At 42.0% G+C, this 19,746-nt stretch overlaps 1 protein-coding gene across 1 annotated transcript in view; it reads left to right on the plus strand.

The window, feature by feature from the left end:
- Positions 1 to 19,746, plus strand: part of GRIN3A (glutamate ionotropic receptor NMDA type subunit 3A) — a 75,814-nt gene that overhangs the window by 42,547 nt on the left and 13,521 nt on the right. Inside the window, exons 4-6 of the mRNA XM_058826143.1 lie at positions 13,446 to 13,591; positions 15,065 to 15,180; positions 17,242 to 17,393. Coding sequence (XP_058682126.1) covers positions 13,446 to 13,591; positions 15,065 to 15,180; positions 17,242 to 17,393 — 414 coding nt within the window. The remainder of the gene's footprint in view (positions 1 to 13,445; positions 13,592 to 15,064; positions 15,181 to 17,241; positions 17,394 to 19,746) is intronic.

Here is a 19,746-nt window from a genome sequence, read left to right on the forward strand (position 1 = left end):
GTTTTGTGTATGTCATTCATGCATTTGCCTCCAAAATCTTAGTCTGACAGAATAGCTGTAATAGAAAATGGCAATGGTTTAACCTTTGGTCACACAGAGCCTGAGCTGTGGCTATTCAAAGTTCTCTCTAAGAGTTAAAGCTTCGGTTTAGGAAATGTTTGGGTCACAACAGATCACACATTTATAGGCACCACATTTTATTTAGTTACTAAAAGCATTTTTCATGTGACTAAAAGATTTTATGCTTGGGTTTTTCTTCCCAGATATGTTTACCTCTTTCTTTTTAGTGGTGGAGACTGATTTCAGAAAGAAGGGAGGAGGAGGGAGAAATAACCTTTTTAATTTAAATATGCAACTAAACATTCTTCTGCTGCTTTCAGTGTGCATGTGCCCTTTGTACTGTGCTTGTGAAATTTATTTTAAAAATAAAGCCCAAAATAGAGGAGCAGCCTTTTTGAGGTGATGTAAGACACGTAATTTCTTCAGGCTGTCAGCCATAAATGGCAAATCCTGTCTGAGGTTGTGAACAGTCAGGAAGGACAGAATTAGAGCTATCTCAGTTGGACTTTTAAATGCACTAATGATATAGAGGAGAATATAGAAATATCATCAAGCTGCTGAAAGGAGGAGCAGCCAGCAAGACAGGAGCCAGAGCAGAAGTAAAGCAGTGAGAGGAAGGAGAATTAATTTACTGGACTATGTCTAGAATTTGGGGAACTTGCTATGTATTTTCTGTGTAAGACTCTTAACCAGGGCAGGTCACTAAAGCCACACTCCTGCAGTGTCCATCCAAGGTGGCTGCCTCCTTTCCAAGGATGTACAATAGCAGCCAGTAGGTTGTAGGGATCTTGAAGCAATGTCCTGCCACCTTAAAAGCTAATTCCTCTAAGAGAACGGGCAGTTTTGGGCCACAGATGCCCTCTCCCCCCTCATTTTCCAACTGTACAGGTTTTAGACATCATCTCTTGCCAGTGGAAACTGACAAATACAGCTTTTGTGTCCACTGGAGCATGTTCAGCCTCCTGTTTAGGGACAAGGGGATAGCTACAGGATGAATGTGCTGGCTGCCCAGATGGAACATGCATCCATGTTCTGAATCCCTCTTAAGAAGCTCTCTACAATATATGGCAAAGAAGTTTAAAAGCTTGTCCACAGACAGAGGAGATAGAGTAAAAATTTTGTATTCATATCATCTACTTTTATCCCTGCTCTCATCTGAATCACAGAAGCCCATTTCATTTTTCTTCTGATGTCACCTCTTAGGTTGCACAAAATATTGTAATGTTACTCTTTGTCAGAGTGCCTGGCAGCCCAGGTACTCAACCAGAGTTCAGTTCTTTCCAAGGTTCAGATATTCGTCCTCCAGGCATGCAGACCAGGAGCCTGCCTTGGGCATGTTCTTACCACAGAATCACAGAATGGTTTGGGTTGAAGGAGATGTTTTTAACATCTGGTTCCACTCATCCCTGTCATGGGCAGGGATACAGTCCAGCAGGTTGCTCAGTTATATATAATTTACTTTTAGGTACAGCCATGCATAAGTCCTAGGAAAAAAAACATTTTACTCTGCAAAACAACTTGTGGCAAATGATTCTGCAGGATCTCCCCAGAGAGTGGGTTTTTTTTAGTGGCAAAGGGGACCTGAAACAGGTACTTGGCTTTCAGGTCTTTCATGCAAGAACATGTATTAGAGATGCACCATGAATTCTTGAGTGTGTTGGGTAGTTCAGGTTATTTGAGACAAAAGAATTCTGGAAGCCCATAAGGCAGAAGAAATATTTCAAACATGCCAAGATGGAAGCAAACAGCAACAGAAGGAGAGGAGCTGGGCAGATTTTCCATACAGCAATCCAACACCTGGACTTTCTTTCTGCAAAAAGTGTTGTTCTTTCAACAATTTAATGAGCTTTTTGGGTTGTATCTGCCCATTGTGACTTTTGTGACAGCTGTCAGCTTTTCTTTCCTGTCTTTAGTACACAATTGAATAGCCATACCTGTTCCTTTGCTCTGGTTATGTTTTTACTCCCCAGCATCACTTTAACTTCAAAAACACCGCTTGGCAATGGCAAAGTTCCTTTCTCCATTATATTTTGACATAAAATATTGAACCTATTTAGCTTCATTTAACAAAAATGGGCCACTCCCATGGGTTCTATCAACAGCAATTTCACTTCATTGTCCCTCCTAACTTTACATGCCTGCAGTGAAGACATAAGATATTATTTACTAAATCTACTATACCTTTACAGTTATAGTTTGTAGAGGTAGGCTGCTGTTAAGGCACTGGCTTTAGGACAAGATCACCTAAACCATTCCCTGGAAGTGCCTCCTTCTCTCTACCATGAATGATGGTGTTTTCAAAACTCACCAAAAAAACCCCAAAAAAACCACGTGTCCCAAGGAATACACTGCAGACACCTACAGTCACTCTGGCAAGTTCCACCCAGCAAGTCTTTTAAAGAGCCTTGGTGTGCATAGGAATTAGTCCCCAGAAATCTCTGATCCTCTCCTAGTTCAGTGCCTGAAGACTTGCTCTTATGACATACCTATTTTTCTACCACAAAACTAAGATGCTTTGAGTGATCCAGGCAAAGTATTTCTGAGGTTTTAATAATCAGGAATTCAGTATGTACAACCACCAAGATATTCATATCTAGATATATAAAACAGGAGGGTGCAAGCTTTCATTTCTGATTTACAAGCATCTCAGTTAATTGAGCATCTCAGTTAATTTAGAGGCCTTATCGCCCTTATTATATCTGTTGAATACTTTGTCTTACTTGTATTAAAACTTTCCAGAAATGAAACTGGCAAGTAATTGCAGATGAGCTTTGGCAACACCAAAGCAAGAAGAGGAAAGGTCAAGCCACTGTATAGGCCTTTTTCATCATTAAAGGCATGATTCAAATATTCCTTCTTTTAATGATATTTTCCATCAAGTTCAGCAATTTTTAGAGTGAAGCCATAACTGTTGTGTGTTTATTGGTAAATTTTCTTGCTGAAAAAGGAATTTTTGTAGGAATTACACTGACAGAAATGACTGCTGTGGTCTTTCACTGCAGCAACCTGAGATAAGGGCCACCACTTGAACTGCTATGTGTTAGATAGATAATGAAGTAGCATCTATTAAGTATGCATTAAATGCATTAAATTCTATACCAAAAAATCAAGTTACAAACTCAGTGAAATTTAAAGAAGTCTCACTCCTGTCATGGGGTTTAGCATCTGTGCAGGACCACAGCATTCTTTTCATAATTAAAAGAAGAAACTACAGAGCATGAGAAGGAAGTTACTGGGCACAGGAAGGTCATGGTTCACAACAGCTTGCTAATTTTGTGCTTTTCTGAGTATTAATGAGTCAGTGAAGGATTTGAACTCAAAAGGTCATAGTGTCACAGAGAGCAAAGTGAAAATACTCTCAGACAAAGGCAAAATCGAGTATCAATCAATCTCTAGCCAGAATAAAGAATTGTAGAGCTGTCTCATACAGGAATAAAAAGCACCTGCAATTTATGGAGGTGAAATCTTGACTTCTTTAGCTTCCCCATGCAATTGATGGTGGTGAACACTTGACTTGTTTAGCTTCCCCATCACCTCATTAGAGATTTCTTGTTAAAGTTACAGCTTTGGAGGTTCAGAATCTGTCCATCTCAGATCTGCATCATCCTGATACCCATTTTATCAGATAATGCACTGCAGTGTTCTACAAATCAAGTTTCCTTTCCCCATGAAATGTGCTTTTCTATGCCTTCTTGACAACAATTATCTTTTTGTTATCTTTGCATATTAACCCTTAGTGCTTGAGGCCTTTACCTACACACATTACTTCATGCTGTCACTGACTGCCTTCTGCCCACTCTTCACCTCCCCTCACTGTTTGATCCAAAGAATTTTGGGGTAGGTGTGGGAGAGAGGAAGTCCTGCTGTCTTCATTCTGTGTGGTGCAGGTTGTGAAGGCTGTTCTTCAAGCATCACAAGGAATTTATGTGTTTTAGGATTTTCTCATTTATGTGTGTGTTAGATTCTTACTCTCAAGCTAAATACCTAAATGCCTAAATGTCTTAACATTTTTTGAAAAAAGGAAAGTGAGCCCACCAACAGAAATAGCAACTGCATCATAGGTGGGGCTCAGACCCTTGCAAGAAATAATGCAAGTGGAGAATTACAAGAAATTGCTGAAGTAACTGGCAAAAAGTAGCAGAGAACAGTGAAGGTGCATAAGCTGGTCCTACCACCTGACAGGTGGAAGGTCATTGTGTAGCTGACTTAGCAGCATGGAGAATGTTTATTGTTGTTCACAAAAGTCACAGCCATTGTGATCTACAGAGACCAGAGTGCTAGTCTGGCTCTCCTTCCTGGAGGCAGAAGTCCTGCACTGATCCACTGGATTTTAGGGATGAAAAGGACCTTACTCTGGGAGAAATAGTGGTTTTCACTGAGTGCATTAAGATTTGACTGAACACCAAGCAAAGTAAAATATTAATGTCTGTATTTCACTATGCAAGAGGCCAGGTTATCCAATATGGCCATAATATTTTGTTTACACTTCATGCTTAACACATTCCTCACTGATTCCAAAAAGGAAAAAAAAAATCTCTATCTGTTTCCCATTTTGGATCTGTCGGTAACATAGGACTCCCTCTGATTTACCTTCATTTGATGCTCGTGAACCCAAAGCAAATAGGAAATAACATGTTGATGAAATGAGGGTTGTGCCAGTAGACAGTTCCACCACCTACAATTGGAAACCTCTTCATCCTGGTAGCTTACCACCCCTTTACAACACAAACCCATTGTTTGTTCCATTTCTGGAAAGCACAGAGCACTTACAGGTTTGGGCAGAGGACTGTTTTCAGCCCTGGCAGCCAGGGAACAGCCCATATGGCCAGGGACTAGGGGTAGGAGGGTAGGAGGTGGGAGGACTTGACCTTCAATCAACAACAGGTGGAGCAGAAGAAATCTGTAAGAAAAAGAATTTTAAAGATGATGATTTTGAAGATGGTAAACTACCTACACTTCAAGTTGCTTTCACATTAGGTTTCCTTCTTCAGCCCTCAGATGCTTGTAGAAGTCTGTGGTTGCTTTTCATCCAGAGACCAGAGACTCAGGATGGGAGGACAAGAGGAATTCTCTAACCAGAAATCTTCTTTGGTACTCGTCAGTAGCATGAACATGTTCTCAGTCACACAGCTCTCCTTCACTTGCTTGTAATTTGGAAAGGATTTCACCTGCCTGACAGTGCATTAGCCATGTTTTACAGGGAGTAAGCAGAAGAACATGCTGGATGAAGTGACTTCATCTGGACCATCTTTACAGCTGCTTTGTGCTGCTGAAGTGGAATTGGAAGCAGTGATCTACTGCCTTTTGGGATTTACATCACTTCTTTTCCCTCAGTCTACCCATTTTTCTTACAATATTTTACACTTTCTACCTTACTGTCCTCAGCTCTCCCAGAATAAATCAGAGCTCAAAGATCCCTCTGTCCAGAAAACTCAGAATGCTATTAAGAAACAGGGATAAACACACCTGCAAGTTCATATTCTCCAGAGTGCTCTTCTTACAGAGTCTTTTACACTGCCCAGCACCAGGCAACCCTCAGAAATTAACCACAGACCTGAGTCCCCAGTCTCATCCCTGAGCTGAACGTCTTTTCCAGCACACAAAGGAGCAGAACAGGTCTTACATTTAGTTATCAACACTCACACAGAGACCATGTGATTCATATTCTTGAGCAGAGACCTAAGTCACGGTTTCCTTTCCCTTATTGCAGTGTTGCAGTGAAGAGAGTGAGCTGTCAGCAGTGGACTGTGCACTTGCATCCAGATTGAAGCTGCTCATTGACTTCAGTGCAGCTGTCAAGTTTTATGCCAACTAATGACCTCTCTGAGTTGGATTCAAAGTGGCAGAATTTTAAGGAAATCTGTCATTATTCTGGCAAGGAAAGAATCAGCTCCACAAACACTTTTCACAACAGAGAAGCAAAAGCGTTGATTCAAATGTATTCTGCAAACACCCTCTCCTGGAGGCCCTGGGAACATCTCGGCTTCAGAAGCCTGAACACATAGGACACTTTCTGATCAAAAGCTCCACTTCCAGAAGTTGAGCTGCAAATTTTCATCTGCTAAAATCTGAAATTCATGTGCTTCACTGTGAATAATTTTCTTTCATCTCCCTCTGCACCCCATAAATATTCACTAGTTAGTTTCACTAGTTAGTTTTCAAAAACTTCTGATAGGCAATAAGAAGGGAAAGCCCATGAACAGTTGTGGTTCGTTGGTTTTGTGAAAAACGAAGTTCACTCCTGTAAAATTTTAAAATGGTTTAATAAAGACAATAAGAGACATAAAGTAAAGCAAAGAGTTACGGCCGGGTGCCTTGGCATGCTGCCAAGAGCACACCTAGTATCTCAGGAACACTCTTTTTATCCCCCCCTTGCTGTGAGGGGTTAATGCATATTCAAAGCGTGTCCCCTCCCTGGTTCTGCCTTCTTAGATCATGCTTTTGCACAACTTAATTTTCTGCTGGTCAGCACTATTTTTGCTGGTCATCATTATTCTTGCTGATGAGCATTATTTTGGAGTTTGGTTTCCTTTCCTCTGGAAATGGTCACTGATCGATAAGAGTCCAGACCCCTCATCCTTCCTTTGAGGGTAGCTCGTCTTCATATCTTCCCCCCCTGCCAGCGTCCTGGTACCGGCTTTTTGATAACAGTTTGGTCTCCATTCCCTGCTGCTGATAATAGCCTGTTTTCCACAGCTTGATCCTCCCATTGTCTTGCTTGTTTATCTTGCCTTGTCCAGATGAAACATATCCTTACCATTCAGAATTCCTATCTAAGCCTATAACTTGCTAAGAGAGAAAAGAATATAGTGAAAGCATATAATATATATATTTATCAGAATAATTGTGAAAAGCCAATATTTACAACATTAATTCACAACAGTTTGTGGTTGAGATTTTTTATTATAATTGTTATTTAATTTGTTTTGTTAATTTTCCCCTGAAATTTTGCTTAGCACTTCCAATTGCTTATATTTTCTCACTGGGCTATGGGAAATCTATCGGTGGCTGGGAAACTACCTAAATGTTTGGGTTACATTAGGCAAAGTAAAATACTATTGCTCTATGTACAAGGGACACAAATGTTGTTGTAAACCAGCAGATTTCTAAAACCACATCAGTTCTTCACCTGATGCTACCCTTCTCCAGTGATTAGCAGCTGAAACTGAGCAGGTTTTCAAGATGCTGCAGCAGTTGCCTGGCAGAGATCATGCTGGCAATTCTGCTGATACACAAGGTGCCCATTAAACACTGCACTTGTACCAGGTAACCAGCACTGTTGCAAAAGTGAGCCACTAAAACCTTTTGCACCACAGTTTTTCCTCAGAAGTTGTTCTAAAAGTTAGGAAAGTGTTTTCAGCCATGTTCCTCCTTACTATACTCTATTTAAATTAAAAGGAACCTTTATAGATTGTGGTAAAAGCTAAATCCACGTTAGCTCTGTCACTGAAGTGAGTGGTCATTGGCACTGCTCTCAGCTACACAGTGTGTTGCCTTTTTCTCATTTCTCTCAAAAAATAGTTCAATGGAGTTGAATTTGAGCACTGAAGAGGCCAACAGAATGAATGATGAAATGCTTCTTGTGAGTTGAGATCATGATTAGAAATGGAGTTCCCAAAGCATTTTTTCTCCAGTCCCATTTCACAGTTCTGCTTCTGAGCCAGACTCAGTGAGGCAGCTGCTGTACCCCATCAATCTGGGAAGGCATTTCCTAGATTTCAGTTATATCATTGCTTGTAGAAAATAGCCAAAATTTCCCTTCCCAATAGCTGCTCTGTTCAGATGTTCTTTGTCTCATCACAGGTCCTAGCAAGCTCAAAGGTCCGTGGGATCAGAAGGGAACATTGTCTTGCCTACTTTTGTGGACCTGAGACCATAATTCTTCTGTACCTGAGGTTCTTACTGCAAAAATAAATGGCAACTGAATTGGATACAAACCTCAAAATGATACTAAACTAAACCAGGGCATTAAGGGGGGGAAGGGTTGGCAGGGGAGAGGGGAAGTCCTTGAGACAAGTCATTTGGCTTTGCAGCACTGAAACGTCCTACAAAAGCTAGAACCTACTAGAAAGACTTCAAAACCCCACAGTCACACAGCCTCGAGTGTGCCAAGGTCAACTGCTGCATTTTCAGTTTTAAATCCTAACTGGTACTGGATATTTCTGGGCCTGTTTCATTTCAAGTTGGCATCTAGGTGTTCTCCCCAGCTGACAGCATTGAGTGCAATGGCAGTGCATAAAATGGAATGTGCCAAGTTATGCAAAACCCCTGTCATTCAGGATGGTGTTTTCTTCTTTCTGCTGCTGGAGTTTCATCACATCGGTATTTATCACTGTGGTATTTTTGTGCATAATTGGCACCCCATGCCAGAGATGTATGCAGATGCCCAATTCATCTCAACATCTTCCCAGATAAAACAAATTCTCCACTTCCCACTAAGCAGATGTTTTAACATCAGACAGAAACCATGGAGATCTGGAAACAAGGGGCCGAGGGAGCTGGTAGCTGCAGTGTTTGCTTTCAGCAGCAAGAAGCACAAACATCATTTGTATGGGAGCACAATGTTATGCAAGGCACAGAAGACTCTCAGAAGTCCCAAAGCTTGTTCTGGCACTGTCAGAGAAGCTGGATGTAGAGCTCTTGTGTTTTGTTAAACACTGCATGGCCTCCCTGCCTCAGGGCTCAAGTGACCCGACAGCCATTTCACCTTCTCAGCACTTGGCAGCATTCACATTTCCCTTTGCTTTCTTACACAGTGCAAGAAAACATTGCCTCTTGTTTGTTTCCTTGTCCATGGTACATTTTCTTCAATAGTGAGACTTGTTCTTGGAAATGCTGGCCACAGTCCATGTGTCCTACAGTAGATACTGTTCTGAGAGGTCACAGGGACAGTGGTGTTCACAAGGGATGCCAGTTCCAGAAACCAAGTCTCTTTAGCCTTTCTCCTGCACCTTCATCCTTTACTTCCCAGCAGCATGTCCTAGTCCTTCCTCCCAAGATTGTTGCCTTCACAGAATGGGGGACATCCTTCTGAGCCATCCATCCCTGTACTGTGCAGCAAGATCCTCTGGTCATGGCATTCCACAGCCCTGAACCTGTGAAATCCAAGCACTCAGTGCTCAAGACAGGTGCTCAGGCCCCTCTGGCTGCATGTCCCACTCATCTCTTGAGTTTGCCCCAAGCACTAAACCAGGTCTAAATGGATGTGCATCATCACAACTTCATGTGCAGGAGCTTCTTCACAGTAGAGTGTGGAGCTGGTTTGAAAACTGCGGGGTGCACCTAAAGAATGCTCATGGTATACACTATTGCTTCAGGTATAAAACTCAGTTCACTAGTATGAAATCCATGATCTCCAGTATTTGAGATGCAAAAACAATGCTGTTAGCTGCTGGAGTTATCACCCTTTTTAGCAGAGCCACTAACCACAGCACTAAATAGGTTTTTAACCCCTTTTAGCTTTTAACAAATAAAATAATAAAATACGTTGGCAGTTAATAGCTTTTAACATAGCTGCTCAATTGATATGTTCATAGCCTTGCTGTTGGACTGCCCAGGCTGTTGGTGCTTCCCTGCTCAAGATCACAGACAGCTGCAGTTGGCTGTAGTGGCCTTGCCAGATAACACCCAGAGGGCTGTTTTCTTGATAAATGCTAATGGGCTTCAGAAGAGAGATCCAGGGAAAGTTTCTTCACCATAAGGGTTGACTGGCATTGGAACAGGCTGCCCAGGGATGTGGCAAAGTCACAATCCCTAGAGAGGTTTAAGACCTGTAGATGTGGCTCTTGGGGACATAGTGATAGATCCAGCAGTGTTGGATTAATGGCTGGGGTCTGATCTTTTGGGTCTTTTAAGCCTAAATAATTCTGTGATTCAATGATCTGATAGTTAAAGAAATTCAAATTTCTGTATTTGACATACAGCTAATTTGCAATATCCATACCCAAGACAATCTTCAGATCTTGTTCCCTGAATTGTCAAGCCAGGACAATTGTGGTGATGATTTTCTTGGGACAGAAAGTGCATAAACTCCGCTTCACTGTTACCTCAGAGCCTTCCTCCAGGTCTGAACAAACCTTGTTCTTTTCACTTCTTACAGCCATAGATGTCCAGTTTTGGAGGGACTTTGTAAGGCTATCTAAGCCAAGTGCCAAAGAAACTCATGTCTGGAAATTGATCTGGAGCTATTGCATTAATTTATTTTTAATTGTACTTCAGCCACCAGAAAACCTCCAGGTGTTCTGGATACAAAAAGTGTCAACATTTCCTAGAGCTCTTAAACCTGCTTTGTGGTGGTTATTCTCCTCTGACACTGAGTGTTGAATGAAGAAACGTATATACACAGAAGCAGAGAATCCACATAGTAGAAATTACTCTAATTTCAACAGCTGTTTCTTCCAGTAAGCTGGTCTTTATATTTGCAATTACTGGCATAAAAGTAAGTAACTGCTTCCCATGAATTATGAGTTAAAAAAAAAAAAAAATACATTCTTGAGATACAGTCAAGAATCCATTCTTGATGCTTCAAATGCTGATTTTTCAGACTTGATGATTTCTCTGAAGCCCCAGGCGTTAACATTTCATTGCTGGTTTGTAGAAAACTGAAAAAGCCTTTCAGTATAGGACTTTCAAAACATAAGAAACACAGAAGATTAGGGGAAAAAAAAAAGAACAACTAATAGGGCAAGATTCACAGCAAGACTATGGCATTTACCTGTCCTGTCAGGACACAGATATTTGTGGTTTCCATCTTGTCACATAATCTTCCCAGGAAAGGACTACAGAAGGTAAGAAAGCAGCGATGACAAATGATGAGTCTTGTTTCCATCCTGAAGTTTTTATCTGCTGTTGAAGCAAGTAACCCTTAGCAATCTTAGCAAATCATCAGTGAAGAGCTTTTGGCAGCATTTTGCACTGTCAATCCACAGAGCTGCAAGCTGACTTTTTCCTCCTGTGGATAAGGAGCAATAAGAAGAAAACTGAAGTCTTTGAAAGACACAGAGGATTAAAACAACTGTTAACATTTATCCTTCATAAAAGGAGTTGATCAAATACAAAGTTGAAAACACATAATGATGCTTAAGAAAAAGCAGTTTTAAAGAGCACAGGATATAAGGGATAGCTGAACAACTCCCTTATACAGACTTCCCAAGGCTCCCCACCAGACATAAGGTGTTGCTAGAGACAAGATATTAAGCCAGATGGACTTCTGATCTAATAAACATTCCAATGTTGTCATCATTTGGGGTGAAATTTGACAGCATGCCCAACACAAAGGCAAGTGTGGACAGTCCTCAGTAAATCGTTTAGGATAGAAAATTGCATGGGTGTGCAGTTTACTGTTTTTGTAACAGCCTTTCTCATTCAGGCTTAAAAGTTTAGCCAAATGCAGACATTGGTGACAGTCTGAGTGAGAGATGCTTTCCAGTGAAGTCAGACTTTATCTGCAGATCAGATGTTGCACTGCAGTTGGCATCACTAGGTGGGCCACAAACTTCCCAAGCAACACCTAAGCTGACTTGGAAGATGCCAGTGTGGTTCAGTGTTGGGTCTTAATGGGGTTTTTGGTCTCTTCACGGAAACTGCCAAGAAATAAAACCTAAAAGAAGTGGTCCTGACTGTGGTGATGATTTTCGTGGGACAGAGAGTGCATGAACCTCACTCCAAGTTCCTTCTTTTGGCAGTGTCTCAAGATTGGGGCTGGCAGCATTGTGCTGGTAGTTTCCATGATGTATTGTCACAGCCCAACTCCTGTTATTTATGTCTTCTGGCACTTGAGTGCTGCTCCCACACTCCCAGGCAAGAACATTTCCCTCTGTGCCCACAGTCCTTCTGGCACAGCACTATGGCCAGCTCCAGATGGAAACACACCCTGCATTGCTTTTCCCACAGCCATCTACACCAGAACACATTAAATTTTTTTTTCCAGGACTCCCTCCATTCCCACAGACTTGGATTAGCTGCAGGTCTCATTCCTGGGTGGCAACACAGGGACCAGATCAGCAGATCACAAGGTGGTCACCACCTGCCCACTTCCATTTTCAATTTCAGGTAAAAAAATTACCAGAAATACGGAATGTTCATAGCTTCCATGACATCAAAAACACCATCCCAACAACCTTTTTCCGTTCCTTTTCAGACTAAACTGGATAACAGTGAATTTACACCCTACCTTTGCCATTCTTAACTACAAACATTCTTTTATCCATGGGGGTGTTGAAGAGAAGACTGGGAAAGGTCTTTTTATAGCTTTGTGCTGACCTGCACTCTGTTTGCTTAGATGATAATGCAGAAGCCAGATGGACTGGCAGAATGCTTCTCTTCTTGGTCTTCGCCAAGCAGAGCATGGCTGTGGAGAGATCATCTTTGCATGCTGCTGTGATGTCCATGAGCTTCCTGGGAAGCAAATACAGCAGGCCTGCTTCAGCCTTACCTCTGTTTGGCTTCCTGTGTTCTGAAAACTTGGTCTGTTAGAGGCTGGTGGGTTACTGAAGGCTTTTTAATTAGTGTGGCTTGGCAGCACCTGGCCAGCTCAAGGAAGTGTTTGGCACAGTGGAAGATGCTACCTGACTCCTCCATGGCAGCTTGAGATTTTCCCCAGGAGTCACTAAATGCTCCAAAGGCAAACAGGAACTTCAGAAAGATGGGTCTGTGAAACCTGAGCTGGGCTCCTTAAAGCTGCAGACTGTGGGTCAGTTCAGGGAAGGGCAGGGCACCGAACTGCAAAAAGACTCTGTGTGTATATATCCATGGCTGTAGCCTGGGCCATGCAGAAGGGAATGCTCCCTCACTGCTGGGGGAGACTTCTTGATGACTTTTCAGTTCTCAGTTTGTCTGTGGGGAGTGGCAGCAAAGACTCTGATATGGTGTCTAGACTTCTAGAAATGAACTGGAGGTGCTACCCTTCTGCAGAAGGCTAAATTTCATCCCTAAGGACGAAGTAAAACATTGTGCCAAAACAAATCTAGGCTGTGTGTCCTTTCCTGGGTACCCAGAGCCCCAGAAAGTGGATTTAGCCAGCCCAGAGGCTTCCCATAAATAATGTTTCATAAAGGGGCTTCTCATAAATGTTTCAGTTCCTGAAATATTATTCTAGAGACAAATAATCCAAATAAACACCTTCATTTGGGTGTTCAGGGTGTTTCATGAGGATTGTTGTCAACACTGAACAAAACTCTGAGAGTACACATATAGGCTATTTAGTCACCTGGTAAGTCTTTCCAGGCTTTTCCTATGGGGTGGGAAGCTGTCTGCAGGAAAACACCCAAAGAGGCAGGTCCACAAACACCGAAGACATCCCAGGAACTGTTGGCAGACTAAGGCTGAGATACCAGATGTGATGGGAGGCAAATGACACTGCTAATCCTCTCCTGTCTTCCCCTCAGCTCCACCACCCGTCCCAAGGGTTCCGTTTCGGCACGGTGCGGGAGAGCAGTGCAGAGGACTACGTGAGGCAGAGCTTCCCCGAGATGCACGAGTACATGCGGCGCTACAACGTCCCTGCCACCACAGACGGGGTGGCCTACCTGAAGTGAGCCCCTGCATGCAGCACCACACCTGTCCCCCTGGCCAGCTGTTATGATCTGGTTGTTAAAATTGTTAAGAGAGATTAAGGTGAAAATGAGGCCAAAGTCAATAGTACAGATTTTATTTAATAGTAAGTGCAAGAGAGAGAGAGAGGGAGGTGGTAGTGATGATGGTCGTGGGGAAAGATAGTGACAGACAGACAGATGTAGTAGCAAATGTCACCACTCCATGGATACCATATCCCATTGATCCTCTCCTCCCCAGTTCTGAGTGTCTCACAAAATATGGGAGTTCAATAGATTAATGCCCATTTTGGCCAGGTGGGAATGCCCAGCTGGGTGGGAGGGTGCCATGAAGCAAGGGCAATGTATAAACTCCTGGCAGGTTGCTGAGCCTGGGAGCCCTTCATCAGGCAGTGAGAAACATTCAGAAAAAATCATCCAGTCCAGGCAAAAGCTGACAATGAGGTTCCTTAATGTGCTCGGAGGAAAGAAGGTTCTCAGGAACCTTAATTTATTATTAAAATGTATAAAAGAAGCACTAGACTGGTAAAAAGTAATAAAAGCCTTGTTGCTTTACAGAATCATGGGGTCAGTGTGCCTCAGAGACATTTGTGCTTTACAGTCTGGGGGTCACACAACTCTTCTAAGAAAGAGGGGAGGTGGTAATAAGTCTGAAATCATTAATTCATTTGATCTTAGAAGTTGACTGGCAGACAGTCTGAGAACTTTTCACCAGAAGTTTTTTCCTGTGGTTTCCTGTTTATATATTTTTCCCTGGACCCATCCTGTTGATAATTAAGACACATGGCATTTCTTTGAGTCAAATGGAATCAATGGATTGAAATCAATGAAGTAATCACAAGAGAACACCCAGACTTTTAAGGGAGAGCCCTGGGATCTGATGAGAACAGGCACTGAAGCTGTTCTCTTGTATAATTATTTTATCCAAACATGCAGTTCAGAAATGATTATTTTCGTAAATTCAATCATTCTGTTCATGAAGACAACACAAGGAAAAGATAAATTGGGTGAAGGAAATAATTTATCTCATACCCAAGGAGAAAGGAGGAGAAATGCCTTTGAATAAGTTATCCTTCTGTATTCTTGTTCTAGTATCTCCCAATCTGACATCACAAATCAAGACAGCAATTTTTGATCTTCTCCACTAAAGCCTTGTGCTTACTTTCAGTTGAGTCAAAGTCCAGCATTTTGTAGTGATTGTTGTCATTCAGGACAATAGTATTTTGTGGGAGCAAAATAAGTCCTAAACTTCTTTTAATGCCTAAGGCTTGCATTTCATGCACAATTCTCTCATTCAAAATATAAATCAGTTTTGATTTTAAGTGTGGATGTGCAAATAGCAGTCCTTGGTCCCTGTTTTCATACAGTAATCTTCCAGAAAACTGCTTAGACAAATGTTTAGTGTCACTTGGACTGTGAAGTGATTGTGTTTCTGACTTTGATGTTGAATACAGGCACGATCCAGAGAAACTCGATGCCTTCATCATGGATAAAGCACTCTTAGATTATGAAGTGTCAATAGATGCTGACTGTAAGCTCCTAACCGTGGGAAAACCCTTTGCCATTGAAGGTAATAACCAGTTTTATAACACATTGCTCTGTTCCTCATGTGCTGAATTTGCTTTGTTGTGTTGTAGTATTCTCAGTGAAAACACAGAGGTGAAATCCTCAGTGACTGAGCAGAACAAAAGCTTCAGCCGTTTCTTGTGTGTTTTCCTTTTGAGATCTCATATCACTTTTACCACCTATTTCACAGTCAGGTGGAGCTTTGAGCAACTTGGTTTAGTGGAAGATCCCCCATGACAGGCATTGGGAAGAAATGATCTTTAAGGTCCCTTCCAGACCAAGGGAATTGCCCCTATGATCTGTTGCCATGCTATATATAGAAATTATTTCAAATGCTCAGACAGTATGTCTCCAGACTAGTAGGGGGCAGAGTCCATTTACCTGCTCACTATGAAATAAAGAGGCCCCTGAAATGAGGCTTCTCTTCTGCCAGCTCTCTTTGTTGACATGCATTCAAAACGCAGTTCAAACATGCTCAAAATGTGGTTCTGCAGTTTCATTCTCATATAAAGCAGACAAATACTGTTCCCATTTTAAAGGTCAGCTCAAGATTCCCACTGAATCTGTAGTTAATTGAGAAGGGAACCTGCCCTGGTGCTTGGCCTCCTGCAGCCTTGCAAAATTAGCAAGGACAGCTCAGAAGGCAACAAGCAAGGCTGGTGGGAAGCTGCTTCATGGATGAGCACATGGGCAGCAGACTTTAGAAACCTTTTTTGTGATAGATGGCCAGTGAAAAGGACTGGTGCTTCCACTTTCCTCCCCCCCAAGGGCAATTGCTCCAGCTGCTCCTATCTCATAGTAAAACAACCTCCTTCAGAAGCCTGATAAATCACTTTCAGAAAGGTCAGCTCCGCTGAAATAAAACCAGAAGCTTCCACAACTTCAAATCAAGTAGATTAGATTTCAATACAGAAAAAGAAACAAACAAATAGACCCCAAACTATATGATTCTGTATGACTGGACTTCCTATCACCTAATTACAAAAAAAAGTATGCTGAAAATGTGGTATTTATGAGTCCTAGCTGTGCCAACTCTGAAACAAATCCTTTGACATGAGCAAATTTATTCAGATGTAATTACAGGCACACTGTAAAAATCTCAGCAGCAAGAGAGACTATTGTACTGTAAGAACACTTATCACCACTCACTGGAAAGTCAGCCACTGTCCTGGCAAATTCAGCACTTGTCTGTTTGAAAGGGTTTTTTTCTTTCTTCCTGTGTTGCTGTAGCTTTTTTTCAGGAGACAGTCTGAAATTCTGAATTCTGAACTGAAAAACAAAAATCCACAGTGGACTAGAAATGAATCTCTGCAGGAAATTTGCATGTAACTGCATGTCTTCAAGGGATCAGTTGTATTTGTTTAGAATTCCTTAAGTCAAACCTCAGATTCTGCAAATAGAAATACCACATTCAGAGTTACTGAATTAATTTACACTTACAGTAAGTCCTTTACCAGCACTTTAACATGGTGAAAGACAACACAGTGGCTAAAAACTGCATTTATTAGTATCTGAAAGTCCCTGTCAGTGCCACAGCAGAAGTGCACAAACTGAAAGCACAGCTCTTGGGCTTTAAATTGCCATGTGATGACAATGAAGATGCGGTATATATTTACATGCATACAGCTCCTCATCAGAAAATGTGTAGGAAGAAAATGTCACATCTAACACTACAGTCACATCCACTGCTCTGACAATGCAAGGGGATCACAGAATGGTTTATGTGACACTGAGGCCCTTTTGCATTGCTGAAAGAATCCATGGGAAGGGTCTGTGTTTCTAGAGAAAATATCTATTAATCCATTGCCTTCATTTTAAGTTTCTGAACCTTCACTTTTACGCATTTCTTGTGTGGCCATAATAATTTTGAATTTGCTTACTCTGTTTATGTTGGGTGGCCTTATTTTGCACAAAAAAGGCCTTGTCTCAGCATTCTCAGACCACAGTAAGCCAGGTTTGACTGGCTGAAACAGAGTGCCAGCTTGCTCTTCCATGCTGAAATGAACATACTTCAGCAAAAAACAAATAAGAAAGAGAGAGATGATTGTACTGTTCTCCCTTCTAGGATATGGCATTGGCCTTCCCCCCAACTCTCCGCTTACCTCAAACATCTCTGACCTGATAAGCCAGTATAAATCCCATGGCTTCATGGATGTTCTGCACGACAAGTGGTACAAGGTTGTTCCCTGTGGAAAACGAAGCTTCGCCGTCACAGAGGTATGCAATGAACTCAGATCCTCTAAATGAGGCTTTGTGCAAGCTGACAATTATTTCCCCTCCTTTCTAAAGACATGCCCCCATGGCAGGGATGGCTGGCAGCTGAGTGGAAGGAGGACGCTTCAAAGGCAAGAGCTGCTGACCTGGGCAGCAGCCAGACCAGAGGAGCACATCAGTGGGACTGTGCTGGTGACTGAGGCACCAGAGGGCTCCTCTGGACACAAGGCAGGGCATGGAAAGGGCAGCAAAAATCCTGATTTGGCACAGTGCATAGCAAAGCTGTGTGATTCCACTCAGCTGTGTGTGTATGACCATCCACAGAGAGAGGGGGAGCTCAGGACATCCCAAATTTTTAATACACCCTGACCACTTCCCAACATGGGAGGAGCTACCTGTATCAAAGATAGGATTTCAGGCTAGAAATTGTCTGCTAAGACACCATGCCAAGAAGAGAGGGGAGGTAGATCTCACTTCCACATAAATCTATGAGAAACAGAAGTAAATCTTCATGGATGTACATCCAAGTACCAGATCAGAGGAGTTACGCCAGCTCATGGCAGCTGAAGAGGTAGGCCATTATTTATGAGAAAAAAATGAGTCTTAGCAGAATAGCAGTTTTTCCTCAGGTTCCCCAGACTGTTAAGTGAAAAAATAAGATAAAGTATTGAGGAATCAAAAGCACCAGCAACGTCTGAAGCTTGTAGCATACTCTTTTAGCTCAAGGTCCTCCAGGAGGGATAGATTATGTATTCTCACAGATACAAAACAGAACTCTGCTGTCTCCTTCTCAGAGTGTTCAGCCAAATGTCAAACACACACTCAGTGTTCCTCAAAGAAGTGGCAGCATTCTCCTATCAAATAGAAGCTCAGTTTCCTGGGTTCTGACTCCCACTTTTCAATGGTCACCTGTCGCCCTGAAAACTCAGCTTCTGAGCTTGCTAACATAGTTTTCTAAAGACTTTCCCAGGACAGTAACTGTAAACATAGATATGTGTACATTCTTTCTGTTACACGTCTTGTGATGGACATCTCTCATGGCCAGTGCAGTGAGAAAGTGTTATCCTGACCATCCAATCCCTGGCCGTGGTCAGAAACCTATAAATCCTGGAGGGAAAAATAAACTCTCTCTTCTCTTCACCACACCTCGACCTGTGTCCGTGTGATCTGTTCATCTTCAGCGGCAACAGTCACCTGCAAATGTCTGGCTCCTGACTAAATCACTGGAAAGTTAGCATTTTTTAGAGACACAACAAAGCAAATCTTTATTTGCCATTTTTAATACATAATTTGTTGGGGTATTTCTGCATGTCTTACTACATTTTTTGCTTTTGCATTATGCTTGTGTCAATAGGAAATAAATTATATTTTAACATCAGACATTCACAGAAGAAAATTCAGTTTACTTTCATCCAACTTACTCATTTTTTCTTTCTTTTTTATGTGATTAATTCAACACAAGAAAATGAACAAACAGAAGTGTGTATTCACTGCTCTTTCAGATTTAGCTTATCTGAAGATTGTATTATCAAGTAAAAATTGTCTTTTTAAAATAGCACTTCCTTCTATGACTTCTTGTTAGTCTACATTTTAACAAGTCTTTTGAATTAAATATCAGGAAAATTACAAGATATAAATTAATGAGGTAATGGTATAAATTACCTCAACGTTGTTTAATACTCAAAATTATGACAGCAGAGAAAACTTACCTTCCTAATAATTCTCTAGTGATGTGACAAAAGGAGCTTCCTCTGGTCATGTCTCACCCCACAGCATTCATTTGGGGCTGTATGCTCTCTATTTTTAGCCATAGAATAAATTCCAGTTAAAAGTGCAATTTTAATTAGTACTGCTTATTTAAGGGAGGCCTTAAGCATGGGGTCACAGCTGGAGGACATGTTATGCTTTACCATAATTAAGTCATTTGAGTATAACCTCCGTGTGAAGTCCAGAAAGAAAGGCAGGTGTAGCTGCTTCTTCCGGGCTGGTTGTCTGACCATAGTCTTTATTCAGTCATCAGCTGCCCTAATTCAACATGCACAACTAAGTTTTCTGTTCAGAGACTGAAGTCCAACAAGGCAGCTCAGGTGTCTGAACTGAAGGACTCAGTTCATGCAGTCCAACAAGGCCTAGTGCAAGGTCCTGCACCTGGGTTGGGGCAACGCCAAGTACAGATACAGGCAGGGCACAAACACAGAACAGACTGAGAGCAGCCCTGGGGAGAAGGACTTGGGGCTTTGGTGGAGTAGAAGCTCAAGATGACCTGGCAGTGTGCTGTGGCAGCCCAGAAAGCCAAAGACATCCTGGGCTGCATCAGTAACAGTGTGGGCAGCAGGTCAAGGGAGGTGATTGCGCA

Source organism: Poecile atricapillus, chromosome Z, assembly GCF_030490865.1.
Source record: "Poecile atricapillus isolate bPoeAtr1 chromosome Z, bPoeAtr1.hap1, whole genome shotgun sequence".
Taxonomy (NCBI): Eukaryota; Metazoa; Chordata; class Aves; order Passeriformes; family Paridae; genus Poecile; species Poecile atricapillus.